At 39.4% G+C, this 13,803-nt stretch overlaps 1 protein-coding gene across 1 annotated transcript in view; it reads left to right on the forward strand.

Annotated features, from left to right (window-relative positions):
- The first annotated feature begins 1,392 nt into the window (after positions 1 to 1,392).
- Positions 1,393 to 13,803, forward strand: part of chdh (choline dehydrogenase) — a 33,457-nt gene continuing 21,046 nt past the window's right edge. Inside the window, exons 1-7 of the mRNA XM_047367153.1 lie at positions 1,393 to 1,453; positions 2,274 to 2,380; positions 2,474 to 2,728; positions 2,866 to 3,096; positions 7,176 to 7,342; positions 7,834 to 7,985; positions 8,127 to 8,256. Of these exons, the coding sequence (XP_047223109.1) occupies positions 2,298 to 2,380; positions 2,474 to 2,728; positions 2,866 to 3,096; positions 7,176 to 7,342; positions 7,834 to 7,985; positions 8,127 to 8,256 (1,018 nt within the window). The 5' untranslated portion in view covers positions 1,393 to 1,453; positions 2,274 to 2,297. The remainder of the gene's footprint in view (positions 1,454 to 2,273; positions 2,381 to 2,473; positions 2,729 to 2,865; positions 3,097 to 7,175; positions 7,343 to 7,833; positions 7,986 to 8,126; positions 8,257 to 13,803) is intronic.

Here is a 13,803-nt window from a genome sequence, read left to right on the forward strand (position 1 = left end):
TACACAGCTGTTCAGTCCCAATCCCTTGAGTTCCCTTCACATTGTGCATGTGGAAATGCTCTTACTTTCACTATTAAACATAACCAGAAGTTCTACTGTTGTTTTTCATCAATTTGATTTCACCAAACGTTAAGTGATCACCGATCACAATCATTCAGGATTTTTTTCTGGCCACATTTCTTCCCCCAAGACAATGGGTCCCCCTTATCCTTCCAGTTTTTAATAATACGTTGGACAGTTCTTAACCCAATTTTGGTAGTTTCTGCAATCTCCTTAGATGTTTTCTCTGCTTGATGCATGCCAGTGATTTGACCCTTCTGAAACAGACTGACATCTTTTCCACGACCACAGATTTGTCTTTTGACATGGTTGTTTAAGAAATGAGAAGCAACTCCTTGCACCAGTTGGAGTGAAATAACTTTTTGCCAGCTGACGCATAATCGCCCATGCAGTAATTATCCAATGGTAGGCTCGTACCTATTTGCTTAGTTAAATCCAGGTAGCGACTTTTTTTTTGGCCTGGCTATTTAATTTTCCAATAAATACTTTCTAGAAATCCGTCAAATGTTGTGAAAAGCAACCTAAATGTTAGCAACCAGCAAAAGCTATTTTTCCAGCCCAACAAATTCAAAAGAAGCCCGATTGGGCTCAGTCTGACAGCACTGCCTGCAGCCTACATGTGCTTTCACCTGACCTGATGACGTCTGCGACCGTTATAACTAGGGATGGTTACCTTTTACATTTGAACAGATACGGTACCGATACGTGGTACCCGGGAATTGGTACCGGTACTCAACAGTACCAGTTTTTGGTACTTTTGTGTGTGTTTGTGTGGTAATAAATGTTCAGGGGAGAAAATCCACTCCCGTGTCACAATCTAGTAAGTACATGTAAGTCAGAAAATGCATTATTATGAAAGAAAAGAAACCCAACAACAAATCATGACTAAGCATTAGTCATGAATGTGTGATGTTTAAAATTAGTCATATACATTATTTTTAGCTGGTGACATTTAATGAGATGAGAAGTGACTCAATCACTTGCAGCCTGTCAACAAAGCCTTTCTGTCTAATTCATCTTTTTTGGCAGGTCTGTAATTGAAGAAATCCCCACCTAGTTCAACTTTGTCATATTTACTGGTTTCAGTTTTAGATGCACCTGGTTTCCTGTAGCATGCCATTGACAAATCATTGCTATCATGATATAATGGTACATTTATTGTTTCTAATGATGTATTAAATAAATTAATGGTACATTTAATGTTTATGTATATTAAATGTTTATTGTATTAAATTTGTCCGGTTTGACCCTCCATTCTTGATGCCTGTATAGGAGGTCATGTCAGAATTTAAATCAGGTGTTCTGGAGCAGACACACATCTAAAACCTGCAGAGAAGGGGTCCCTGAGGACCAGGGCTGTGAACCATTGAGCTACAGTTTCTAAATTGTGAAGGTAATGCCTTTTTGCACTTTTGTTCACCAAGAACAGTTCTCTTACTAGGTGCATTTTTCTTTCGTTTCAGCAATTTGAAACATAAAAGTAATGTGATTGTTCAAAGGAAACAATCACTTAATAAATGAGTAAAATACAACTATGTACATTTTGTTTATTCAGCTAAGATAGGCATAGTCTGTTTCCTTGTTTGATATTTTATTATTTCTTCATTATTATTCTTTTTATTTTAACTGGCCTTTACTACAGCTAAAAACAGGGACATAACTGGTCCTTCAAATAAATTGCCAAAAGACTAAATGAAGAAAACAAAAATGGGAGTGGCACAAGAGTGGGAGTCGTTCTAAATGGGAGCGGGAGTCAATTTACCAGGAGTGGGATGGGACAGGATTTTTTTTTTTTTATGCTGGCCTGGGATTGGGATGGGACAAGAGATTTTTCTGTGGGAGCGGGATGGGACAGGAGAGAAAATCCACTCCCGTGTCACCCTCTAGTAAGTACGTGTAAGTCAGAAAATGCATTATTATGAAAGAAAAGAAACCCAACAACAAATCATGACTAAGCATTAGTCATGAATGTGTGATGTTTAAAATTAGTCATATACATTATTTTTAGCTGGTGACATTTAATGAGACGAGAAGTGACTCAATCACTTGCAGCCTGTCAAAAAAAGCCTTTCTGTCTAATTCATCTTTTTTGGCAGGTCTGTAATTGAAGAAATCCTCACCTAGTTCAACTCTGTCATATTTACTGGTTTCAGTTTTAGATGCACCTGGTTTCCTGTAGCATGCCATTGACAAATCATTGCTATAAATTACAGTTAATAAAGGAAGCTTCCCCAAAAATGCTGTCTCTGGCCATGGTGGGCCAAGCAGGAGCCTATAGACTTGTGACAGGAATCTGGAGGAGATTTATGAAGGATGGCAGGTGCTTCTTTTAACTTTCTTACAAAACAAAGTCGCTATATAACCAAGACCAAGCACATGGGGCTTCTTTTTAACTGCTCCTTCTCTATTGCAGATGTTTCACTACCTCAGCTTCTCACCAGAATGCTTCATCCTCACCTTCAGCCAATCAGAAAACCCCATCCTATAGCTATGTAGTTATTGGGGCTGGTTCAGCAGGCTGCGTCCTCGCCAACCGCCTCACAGAAGACCCACAGGAGTCCGTGTGCCTGTTGGAAGCCGGGCCCAAGGACAAGTGGTTGGGAAGCTCACGACTCTCATGGAAGATCCACATGCCAGCTGCACTGACCTACAACCTATGTGATGACAAGTATAAATAATTAATCTCTTATACTTATTTAAACAATTAAATATCAAGTTACCTCTGTTTTACACAGACCTGTAAATCGTTTGTTTTGATAATAATTTTTTTATTGTCCTGTTGTGTTTATTTTCACTCCTCCTCAGATATAACTGGTACTACCACACTTTACCTCAGGCCCACATGGACAACCGGGTGATGTATTGGCCCAGAGGTCGTGTTTGGGGAGGGTCCTCCTCCCTTAATGCCATGGTTTACATACGTGGGCATGCCGAGGACTACAACCGCTGGCAGAGAGAGGGTGCAGAGGGCTGGGACTATGAGCATTGTCTGCCTTACTTCAGAAAAGCTCAGTGCCATGAACTGGGAGAAAATAGGTACTTAGTTTAAAATGTTTTTATTTATTCTGTAAACGACTTGTTAATAAGCATGAGTGTGGTCAAAGTTAGGATGGGCGATATGGACATAAATTCCATATCCATATGGAAAAAGTTACGATGGGTGTTTATCACTTGTAAATGTATCACTTTCTTCTTTTTTTGTCTATAAACATCTAACTTCATGCAATCAAAACCTCACAAACACAAGATTACTTTAAAAATAAAACTTACCCATTAACAAAATAGCTACTTCACTTCATAGGTCCCATTAAGTAATGTGTGCCATTAAGTAATGCAATTGTGCTAGCAAACAGTACGAAATAATAGCATTTAATGGTAATTTGCTGACATTAAATTAACATTTATTTTTGCTGTCATGGAACCAATTGTGGAAAATAGTTTGAACAATGAAAGTACATACTCTAAACAATACTATCAGTTCTTTAGGACTTACAAACATCATCAAATCAGCCAGTCCGATGCTATGTTATAAATATAGTGCTTAAGTTGAGGTCCCTCAGTTCCAAGTTTGGAAAAACATCTTCAGTCATGGGAAAAAAGGTTTTGGCGGTTATGAAGTGTTGCAGTGATTAGTTTATTGACTCTGGGTATATGAGATTGTATGTTGAAAATTTAAGCTACAATCGCACTGTTTATCTTGCCACATACCGGCGTGTCTGAAAATCCATGTTATATGGGTGCAAACGTGAAGAAATGACGGAACGTTTCTGAAACAAGTCCTCCCCTGCCTATGAAAGATGTGCACTGAGTATGGTGAGCCCTGTTTTTTGTCTCGTGCATGTGTGTGTGGGTGTGTGTGTGTGTGTAACACATTTAGAATTGTTGTCTGCCAAGAAAAAGTCAGATTTACTTTCACAAGTGGAGAACGCTTTGAAGCTCTGCTTTATATTTATAAAAGAAACTTTATTAGAAACTGCTTTGGGATTATTTCATTTGTTACAGACACAGAGACAGAAACGAAAAAGGAAATAAATAAGAAGCATGAAAGAGAGAGAGGTGGGGCAAAAAGGAAAAGTAGAGAGAAGGAGAAAAGAATGGAGGAGAGAAAGAAAGATGAAGAGAATACAAGATAACACCCTGCTTGCTTCTACACCTGCAGAAACGTTCATATTAACAGCTTTTTTACCAAAAAGTGCACGGTACTTATGAATGCAAGATGTATTTAGTGGTGAATGCAGCTCAATATAGAACATTTGTGTATCTGTTAGCACCTGAATCTAAACACCTGTGGGTCCGAGTGTGAGCGTGCTTGTGTATACAAGGTTTCTCCATAAAAATATGCAATAGCAAGTGTCAGGAGCCACAGACCTGCCCCCCTGGACCAGGGACAGATACAGAGGAGATCCGAGCCATCTGAAGGCCCCCCAGAGCGCAGAAACACCAGGACAACCACCGCCGGGACTACCGCATCACAGGATGAAACAGTCCCAAACCTCCAATGAATTATGATCCCAACCCCATTAGCCCCCAACCCCCAATGTACCCCAAAACGAATTTCCCCACAGGGCCACTCCCAATCAGGACGCAGATATCCAACACATGCCCCCGAACCCAAACGTCATGAATCCCCTTCCCCAAAGGACAGGGGGACAATCCCACAGGTGAGCTTCATCCCCGAAAAACAGACGAAGCCACACCCACACAGCGCAATCTCCACACACAGCCCCGATCCAAGCACCCCCGCCGCATCCTTCAAGCTCTTCCAGGAATGGTTGTGTGGAGAAAAAAAGTTCGCCTGCCAGCTTTTGTTTCTCCAAATATCCACCTCCGATGCGTCGTTCTGTGAGGCACGCTGGAAATGGCAACGAATGTTTATTTTCCGCAGGTTTTATAATCCCAGGTGACGTCAGAGCTGCGATGTCTGTGTTGAGCTGCGCAGCCTAGTCGGTCAGGTATTCAATTCCTTTATATCTGCAAAGTTTATCATTATTATTTTTTTTGTAGGATGTCAGGGTTGTTCCAGATGGGTGTACATCTAAATGGGATTAGTGAAGACCTTGTCATTTTTAGATATTCCCACCATGCTGTCCTAGAGGCTTTTAAACCATACATGTCGTTTTATATTTAAGCTAATAAATGGTAGATCTGAAATCTTAATATTGCATGTCTGTTTTATGTCTAGCCAGGGTTAATCTAGAGGACTGTGTTTAAACCATTTTGAGATGTATTGTAGCCTGTCGGCTAAGAAGTAATAATGAAAGTTACGCAGATCTAGTCCTCCTTTTATCTTTGGTCTTTTGCAGCGTTTTTAAGCTAATACGCAGGGGTTTATCTTTCCAAAGAAATTTAGTGATGGAGGAGTCCAGAAATCTTAACCAGTCAGATTATGGTTTATTTGGGATCATTGAGAGTAAGTAATTGATTTTTGGCAAGACCATCATTTTTATTGAAGCTTCCCTGCCCATGAGTGATATGGGTAGAGATTTCCATCTAGCAATATTATCTTCCACTTTTTTTAAAAGCGGGATGTGGTTTAGTTTTGTTAAGTCTCCCAATCTAGGAGAAACATTAATACCCAAGTATGTAATATTCCCTGAATGTAGTTGTGTATTAAGGGAATTATGGAAAGAACAATTAAATGGAAGAACTGTCGATTTTAACCAATTTTTGAGAAATAATTTATTAATCCAATTTCCTGAGAGACAGAGGAGAAAACGCTGGAGAAAAAGTAATATATCATCTGCATAAACACTGATTTTATGTTCAATATTGATGCAATTTATGCCTTTAATATCTTTAGCTTGCCTGATTGCTGCTGCTAGTGGTTCAATAAAAATAGCAAATAATGATGGGGAAAGTGGGCATCCCTGCCTGGTGCCCCTCTGAAGATAGAAGCTGGAAGATGTTTGGTTATTTATCCTGATAGATGTTACTGGGGAACAGTATAATATTTTTAACCAGTTTATGAAAGTGTTTACAAAACCACATTTAGTCAAGGTTGCAAACAAGAATTTCCAGTTAACTCTATCAAATGCTTTTTCCGCATTTAGAGATAATATATTGGTCTCAATATTTTTACTGTTGGAATAGTCTATTAAGTAATCTGCATAAATTTGTGGATAAATTGCCTCCCTTTTATAAAACCATTTTGGTCAGGATGTATTATGAGAGGAATTACCTTTTCTAGTCTTTTTAATAGGGCTTTACAGATTTTTTTGAGATCAACATTAATAGGTGATATGGGACGGTAGCTGGTAGGAAGTACTGGGTCTTTTCCTGGTTTTAACAGGAGAGTTATGTTGGCAACATTTATATTTAGCGGACGTATTACATTTTCTTTGGTTTCCTGCAACATTCTTTGAAATATTGGTGCCAAAATATTCCAGAGTTCTTTGTAGAACTCGGTTGGGAATCCATCTGGGCCTGGAGCCTTTTTATTGGGCATGCTGATGAGAGCCTCTTGGATTTCGGCTGAAGTGTTATTTTATCCAGAAATTGATCAATGTTGTTATCTGTTGGGTCTATCTGTGGTGAGTATAAAGCTTTGTAGAAATCTCTGAAAGTGCTGTTTGTTCTTTCTGGATCATGAACTGTATTTCCTAACAAGTCTTTAACAGCAAATATAGTTGTCTTTTCTTTATTTATTTTTAACTGGTTAGCTAAAAAGCTACCTGATTTATTGCCATGTTCAAAGTTTTGTATTCAAAGTCTTTGCACTAAGAATTGGGGGTTTTTGTCAATAATGTCATTTAATTCTAGTTTGGCTTAACTTTTTTCCATTCCTAATATTCACCTGACTCTCTTTGGCTGAAAGTACAGACTGACTGTCTCAGAGGGCTCCAGGACTGTGAATAAAGCCCTTTGGCTCACTATTAGTTTAACTAGTATCACTCCCAGCATTTGAATTGTCATCTGTACATACAGAGTGTCTGCATTGAGAAGCATGTGTTATGTAGTGTTTTTATTATCAACATCATGAGGCCATTTAGGTGACATTTATGCACATACTGTAGCAGAGAGACCTGTGTAATAATCCTGCACATCCTTGGGGAGTTTGAAAACTGCTAAATATTTGTGAAATGTTGTAAATGTGTGTTCTTCCTTTTGTATTGCAGGTACAGGGGTGGCAGTGGACCTCTTCGTGTGTCCAGAGGAAAGACAAACCATCCCCTGCACAAGGCTTTTATTGAAGCAGGCCAGCAGGCTGGATACCCCTTCACTGATGATATGAACGGTAACCAACAGGAAGGCGTTGGCTGGATGGACATGACCATCTACAAAGGTAACAGGATCATGGGCATCTGATTTTAACATAATCAAAATGGGAATAACATCTCACTTAAGGTGTGTAAAAGAAATCCCATTTGTTGAACCTGTATGTGCACCCCAAATGGGCACCTTTAACTCAACAGCTCATGTAGTAACATTGGTAGTATTTCCTATTTATATGTATATTTATAGTCCCTGTTGCACATTGAAAAACTTCACAATAAGCAGAACCAGAATATAAACACTGTTAAGACCTTTTAAGACTATCAAAAAAGCAGAATCACATGGTTATATAATTTAATTAGAAACAGTCATTTTAGAAAACATTTATAAAACAGGCTACCACATGAAAAACAAACTTCTAATCTAGAATTAAAGCTAAAATCTTTAAAAAGTGCAGATAATATTTTCTTAAAAATGAAGCGATGAACCGGATGGAAGATGTAGGTTCGCTACCTGCAGATGTACAGCACAGATGGATCTTTTATAAATAAATGTTTCCAGGGAAGAGATGGAGCAGTGCCAGCGCCTACCTCAGACCTGCACTGGGACGACCCAATCTGAAGGCAGAAGTGCACTGCATGACCACCAAGATCTTGTTTGATGGCAAGCGTGCTGTGGGGGTGGAGTACATGCAGAGTGGGGAGAAAAAGAGAGTAAGAAGCCTGAATGTTGCAAAACTGTCACACATACAACAATAGATTAAAGACTGATCAAAAATGTAATTAATATAATTGTTTGTGCCATTTTCCATGAGTTTTGCTTTTACAGACTGAGTTCTCCCATCGTCTTTTCAGGTGTTTGCAGATAAAGAAGTGATCTTGAGCGGAGGAGCCGTCAATTCCCCTCAACTCCTCATGCTTTCTGGTGTAGGGAATGCAGATGACCTGAAAGATCTCGGTATTCCGGTCATTCAGCACCTGCCAGGTATGTGAAGTTAAGAAGTTTTGTTAGGAGAGATTGCAAAAAAGAATGTGGGATTCCTACAAAGACAACACCCCGATGCTTTTTTGGTAATATTTGGAGATTTTAACCATACCTCACTGCTATACTAACCGTTTTGTCAGCTGCTCTACCAGAAAAAACAAAAAAGTTGGATTTGTTTTATGGAAATGTCAGGGAGGAATGTACTTTCTTTGCATGACCCCCTCTTTACATTATATTATAATCTCGTGTTGCCTGCTTGGTGTATAAACCCATAGTTCAGAGGTAACCTGTGGTTAAAAGGAACTGAAAAAATAGTCAAAGTAAGCTAAAGAAACTTTGCGTTGTAGTTTCGAGGTTATGGACTCCACAAGCCCCATGGATATGACATCAGTGCCATCAACGCAATGACTGAGTATGTGACTGCGCATGTTATGTTCTGTGAGGACTTATCCACCCCTTCCAGAACGGTGAGATGCTTCTTCAATCAACAACAATCCCTGGATCACCAGTGACCTGAAATAACTGCTTGACAAGAGAAAAAGAACGCTTTCAGGGAAAAGTCGTGGAAATATTGAGAAGTTCACAAAAGCAAAATTAAAGTCGAGATTAGAGACAGCAAGGAGGTGTGTTGGGAGAAACAAAACCAAAATCTAGCAGAAAAAGAGAGCTGAAGATTGCATCATACACCAACTACAGCAAACTCACTGTGATCTGAAAAAAGCAGGCAGCAGTGTGAGGATGATGTTCTTTGATTTCTCTGTAACATTTAACACGATTCATCGAGCGAGAAGCTCCAGAAGACATCCGTAAATGCCTCAACAATTACCTGGATGGATGAGTACTGTAGTGGAATTTTCTTATTAAAGTAGGAGAGAAATTAACTCATTAAAAGAGCAAAACCGGGCTTTGTCTTTATAAGTTTTATTCAAAGGCATTCAGCGTTTGAAGACCCTGTCACTGAGCTTGGTCAGTGAAGCAGAGCCCCAATCAACATTTACTATTTAAAGAGTATGTGGGTGTTACCTCAACTTCAAAGAGTCTGTGTTTTATGGCCCTAGACCCTCCTAAGGTCAGGGGTAACAAAGTTATCTACGAGCAAACCATCTGCTCTTCCTGAGACATCACCCTAAAGCATGGGTTTTAACCACTAAACGTCTGATAATGGCTTTTACAGCTTCCTCCTCTAACACAGATGTTCTGAGGAGAGAGGTAACCTAAAGGTCATACACTTTGGAACACGTTAGAGCACTTAATACAAGAATTTCCATTACAACTCCTTTCTTCTGATTACAAGATAATCACAACTAAAGGGAAATTCTTTAAAACCATCACCCCTCTCAGCTAACAGGTAATCCAAAGCCATTCTCCTTTGCAAACTCATCATTCTAAGAGCTTGCTGCTCCTTGGTCAGAACAGTGAAACCGTCCACCGTGAAAGCAGTAAGATATTCTAACTCAACTGACAACTCATTAATCTTTAGCAGCACCATAACTAGGAATAAGTGTACCCAAAATCCCTTTCCAATGTGGAATCCTAGCTCTCTTTTGCCATTTGAGCATTGTCTTCCTCTCTAATAATGGGCTGATTGAATTATAAGTTGTGACTGTAGGTAGTAAGTGAGCTAGATAACATACTCCAGAGCAATTAGCAGGCAGATACAGATGTGATCTATTTCCACACATCCAAACCATGTTCTTAGGATATGAGTACCCATCTCTACTAGGAAAAGTAACAAGAACCCTGGTTAATTTACCTGCCTGGCCATACAACTTACTTCCATTCGATACGGCTGTCAGATTAAGAGTTAATACAAAAGGCTCTGGGACCAAAGATCCTAAAATGGTATAAGCAGCAGTTCTGATAGGACATGACTCAAATTTATGTTTGTGGATTAAAGCACATGAAACAGACATAATAGTTTTGCAACCTTCTCTCTTTCCAAGGAAATAAGGTGTGTTTTCCTTCTGTGCAATACAAATATCTGTACCTATATCTGGATATCTTATTGATTCCTATTACCCCAAAATCTATAAAGAATTCCTGTAGTAGCACATTAAATTAGGCTCACTAGAAAATCTACTAACATTTCTGCTTTGCCTTACAATATAATTCCTCACCCAAGACAAAATAACCTCCACCAGCTGGTTATGTTGCCTAACTGGAAAGAAAGTAGTATCAATAGGAATAGGTACTAAACATGGTTGATCATTAATAGCACGTGGAATCAAACAACAAACATAGCAACTGTCATTTCTTATCTTCCTCGCGGTTTGATGCATCAGTTGCCACGAGACATTTTCAGCATGATCATGGTAGTCAGAAAAGTGATGAATCTCTCTTCGAATCAACTGATGAGTATTATTGGCGTAATTACTCAGATTAGCCACAAATTATCTTTGCTGTACCTTTCCCCAAATGAACACAAGAGTAATAAAAATACTTGCAATACTAATCATTAGCATCAGAACAGACAGCTGCATCGTGGCCTTGAAGTGGAACGTCCTTTCTTCTGGTACTGAAAGCAAAGAGTTTTTTTTGTTTTTTTTCAAAGAAAACAAATCATAAACAAAACTCAAAAATCCTGCTGTCTCTCCTGAGTGGTTTCTGCACTTCAAGCTGCCCTGTTACCAGTCTGGTACAGCTGGGCGGTCGTAGGAAGCTCCTCTAGAAATATGTTTAGTAACAGGAACTCTAACCTGCTGGAAGTTAGGCTTCCATAGTCCAACTAAACAACGGTGGAAATGAACACATTTCAAATTTGTAATAATACCATAATGATAGATATCAAGCAATAAACATGAAAGTTAAATAAAAACACCTGAGATTTCCTCCTCAGTGTCAGTTTCGTTGTCAAAGTGGGAGAAAAGAATTTGGCTGACCCTCGCTGTCCAGGCAAAGGAGCCTAATAGCCACCAAATATTAAGAAATTAAGGGGAATAAGCATCATGGCGCATGTTTGACTGTCTCTCTGTTGCAGAGGTCACCAGTCCATCATCCAGAGAAAGGCTATGTGCAAATGTGTAGAGGTCTTCCCTGTATGTTTCCTATGTGTCTCTCACTGTGGTGTGTGTGCAGTGAGGCAAATGACCTTATGATTTCTAACTTTCAGGCAATGTGATAAGTAGATTCTGAAATAACGTTGCACTGCCCAAGAGATTGTGCCCTTGTAAGAATAGTGTTCTTCAACCACCTCTTCAATCACTCACCAGTGATCAGCTTACAGTTCTTTGTCTTGTGGTGGTCCGCTGTCCTCACACCTTTCGGGCCGTGGATGATCCAGTTGGAAGATGACTTGTGTCCTGGAAGCCAGATGAAGCTGGAGGAGCTGGAGCTTTCCTGCAGCTTTCCTGGGTGACTAGTAGGATCTGATATGGGCCATTCCAGCCCTGGACTTCCTGTGTTTTCTCCTAGGTTCTCTGACCAGAATCCAGTCGCCAGGAATAAAGGACTGGAGGGTGGAAGTGGCTGTTTCTGGTAATGCAGCCTTCACCGTCTGTGAAACTTGAGAAAACACAGTGGACAGGTTTTGACAGTAAAACAACATCCTATCTTCACACAAAGATGTGGAAGAAAATGATCTTGGCAATATCCCCATGTCCAAATTAGGAGACTTGCCACACAGCACTTCAAAAGGACTGAGATTTGCCTGTGTCCTTTGTCTCAACCTTATATAAGTGAGAACAATAGGCAGAGCCTTCACAACACTTGGCTAATTTTAATTTCTAAGTCCCATTCTCACGCTCCATGTCTCCATCACTCTGTGGGTGATATGCACAGTGCGTTTGTAGCCCAAAAACGTATCTCCCCGATCTACAGAGGAATCACAACCATTCTATGACCTTCAACAGCGCAAGAAACAAACAAATTGTTCTGTTTCCAAAACACCAACAAAATGAAGCCTTTGTCTTCCTTCTGGATTTTGCTATGTAAATGCAGTGGTTCATTATTACCCTAGGTGCTTAATTACATGGAACTTCATCAAAATATCCAGCAAAATCAAATAGAATTGATCTTCTGACTTCACCTGATATACTAGCAGTGACCATCAGCTAAATATTCTGAATATTAAAAATGTGACATGATGTTTGAGTAAGGTCTGATCACAGGTCAATATTTCATAGATTCAGCATACCCAAAGAAAATTTCAAAAATGATCTAATCGGTGGAGATATAACATTTCACAAAAGAATCAACACCATGCTTTCAGAGAGGTTTTCAGAATGTGGTCTTAGGGAGCTATGCACCATTTATATAAACAAAGTACAACGTCTCTCTCGCATTGTCACTATGTCCTCACTGGAGGTATGAGCTACCCTTTTTCCCATGAGTGCTAAAACTTTTGGAACCCCATGTTACTTTATTCTGACATTCCCCTCTTCTGGCACAGGGTCCAACCCATGTGACAATCCAGCAAAAAGTTTGAACAAAAATGTTCTAGTAACCAAGATCACATAACCTAGAACCAAAGAAATTAATTCTGACATAACTATGTGTCTCTATGAATTTAACGAAAGCAACATAAAGAAAATCCAGATGTTTTTAACTGCTATTCAGTTCCATTAACAACAAAACACAAACTTCAGTTATTCAGTTCATCAATGTCTCACTTAGAAATTAGTCACATATCATCTTGATTTGTCTTGTATGAAGTTAAGTATTAGATTAATGGACATCTAATGTAATTTGGATGCATAAACCCTACACATTGAATCTAATAAATAATTCCCACCAAGTATGAAGTCATGACTCAGATTCTTTATCAAAAATATATTCCTTACTTTTGGCATATCTTGAACTGTCAGTTAGCTTAATGGCACCAGGGAAAACTTTCAATCTAGTAAATCACCAATGATTCTGTATGCAAAACAAATTCTTCAAACTAGTTTAAACTATTTCATTATTCTAGAATTGCACCGCTCAAGGTGGCAGCAGGTTGGAGTAGCTTTGTTACTTTTGATTCTGATTTATTCTTTTTTGGGAACTATTCCTCTTGTGGTGGATACAGTTGATTTTTTTTGTATGACTGTCCACTCCAGTGTCGGATGCTGTGCAGCTTGGAGGATTTTTCTTAATACTTTCTATTTTTGGACATTTGTTATGATGCATTGCCATTGCAACGGGGTTGTTTCTTACAACCGGGAGCAGCTGATTAATATCTCAAAAGCTCAAATAATACTTCAACTACAACCCCAAATCCCTGATGAGTTGAAAAGGAGACGCCGTGGATGCAGAGCAGGAGCTAAGAGAAGAGAGAGAAGGAGAAAGTTCAAACCATCTCTTCCGTCGATTATGATGGGCAATGTGAGATCGTTGGGAAACAAGTTGGATGAACTCCAAGCCCTACAAAGGACCCAGCCAGAGTACCGGGCATGCAGTATCATGTGTTTTACTGAGACATGGCTGCAGGATCATATCCCCGACTCCAGCGTCTCTCTGCCGGGCTTTTTAACCATACGAGCAGACAGAGATTTAAAGAGGAGCGGCAAATGTAAAGGAGGTGGACTGGCAGTACTTGTGAACAACAGATGGTGTCATCCAGGACATGTC

Source organism: Girardinichthys multiradiatus, chromosome 1 (assembly GCF_021462225.1).
Source record: "Girardinichthys multiradiatus isolate DD_20200921_A chromosome 1, DD_fGirMul_XY1, whole genome shotgun sequence".
NCBI classification, from domain to species: Eukaryota; Metazoa; Chordata; class Actinopteri; order Cyprinodontiformes; family Goodeidae; genus Girardinichthys; species Girardinichthys multiradiatus.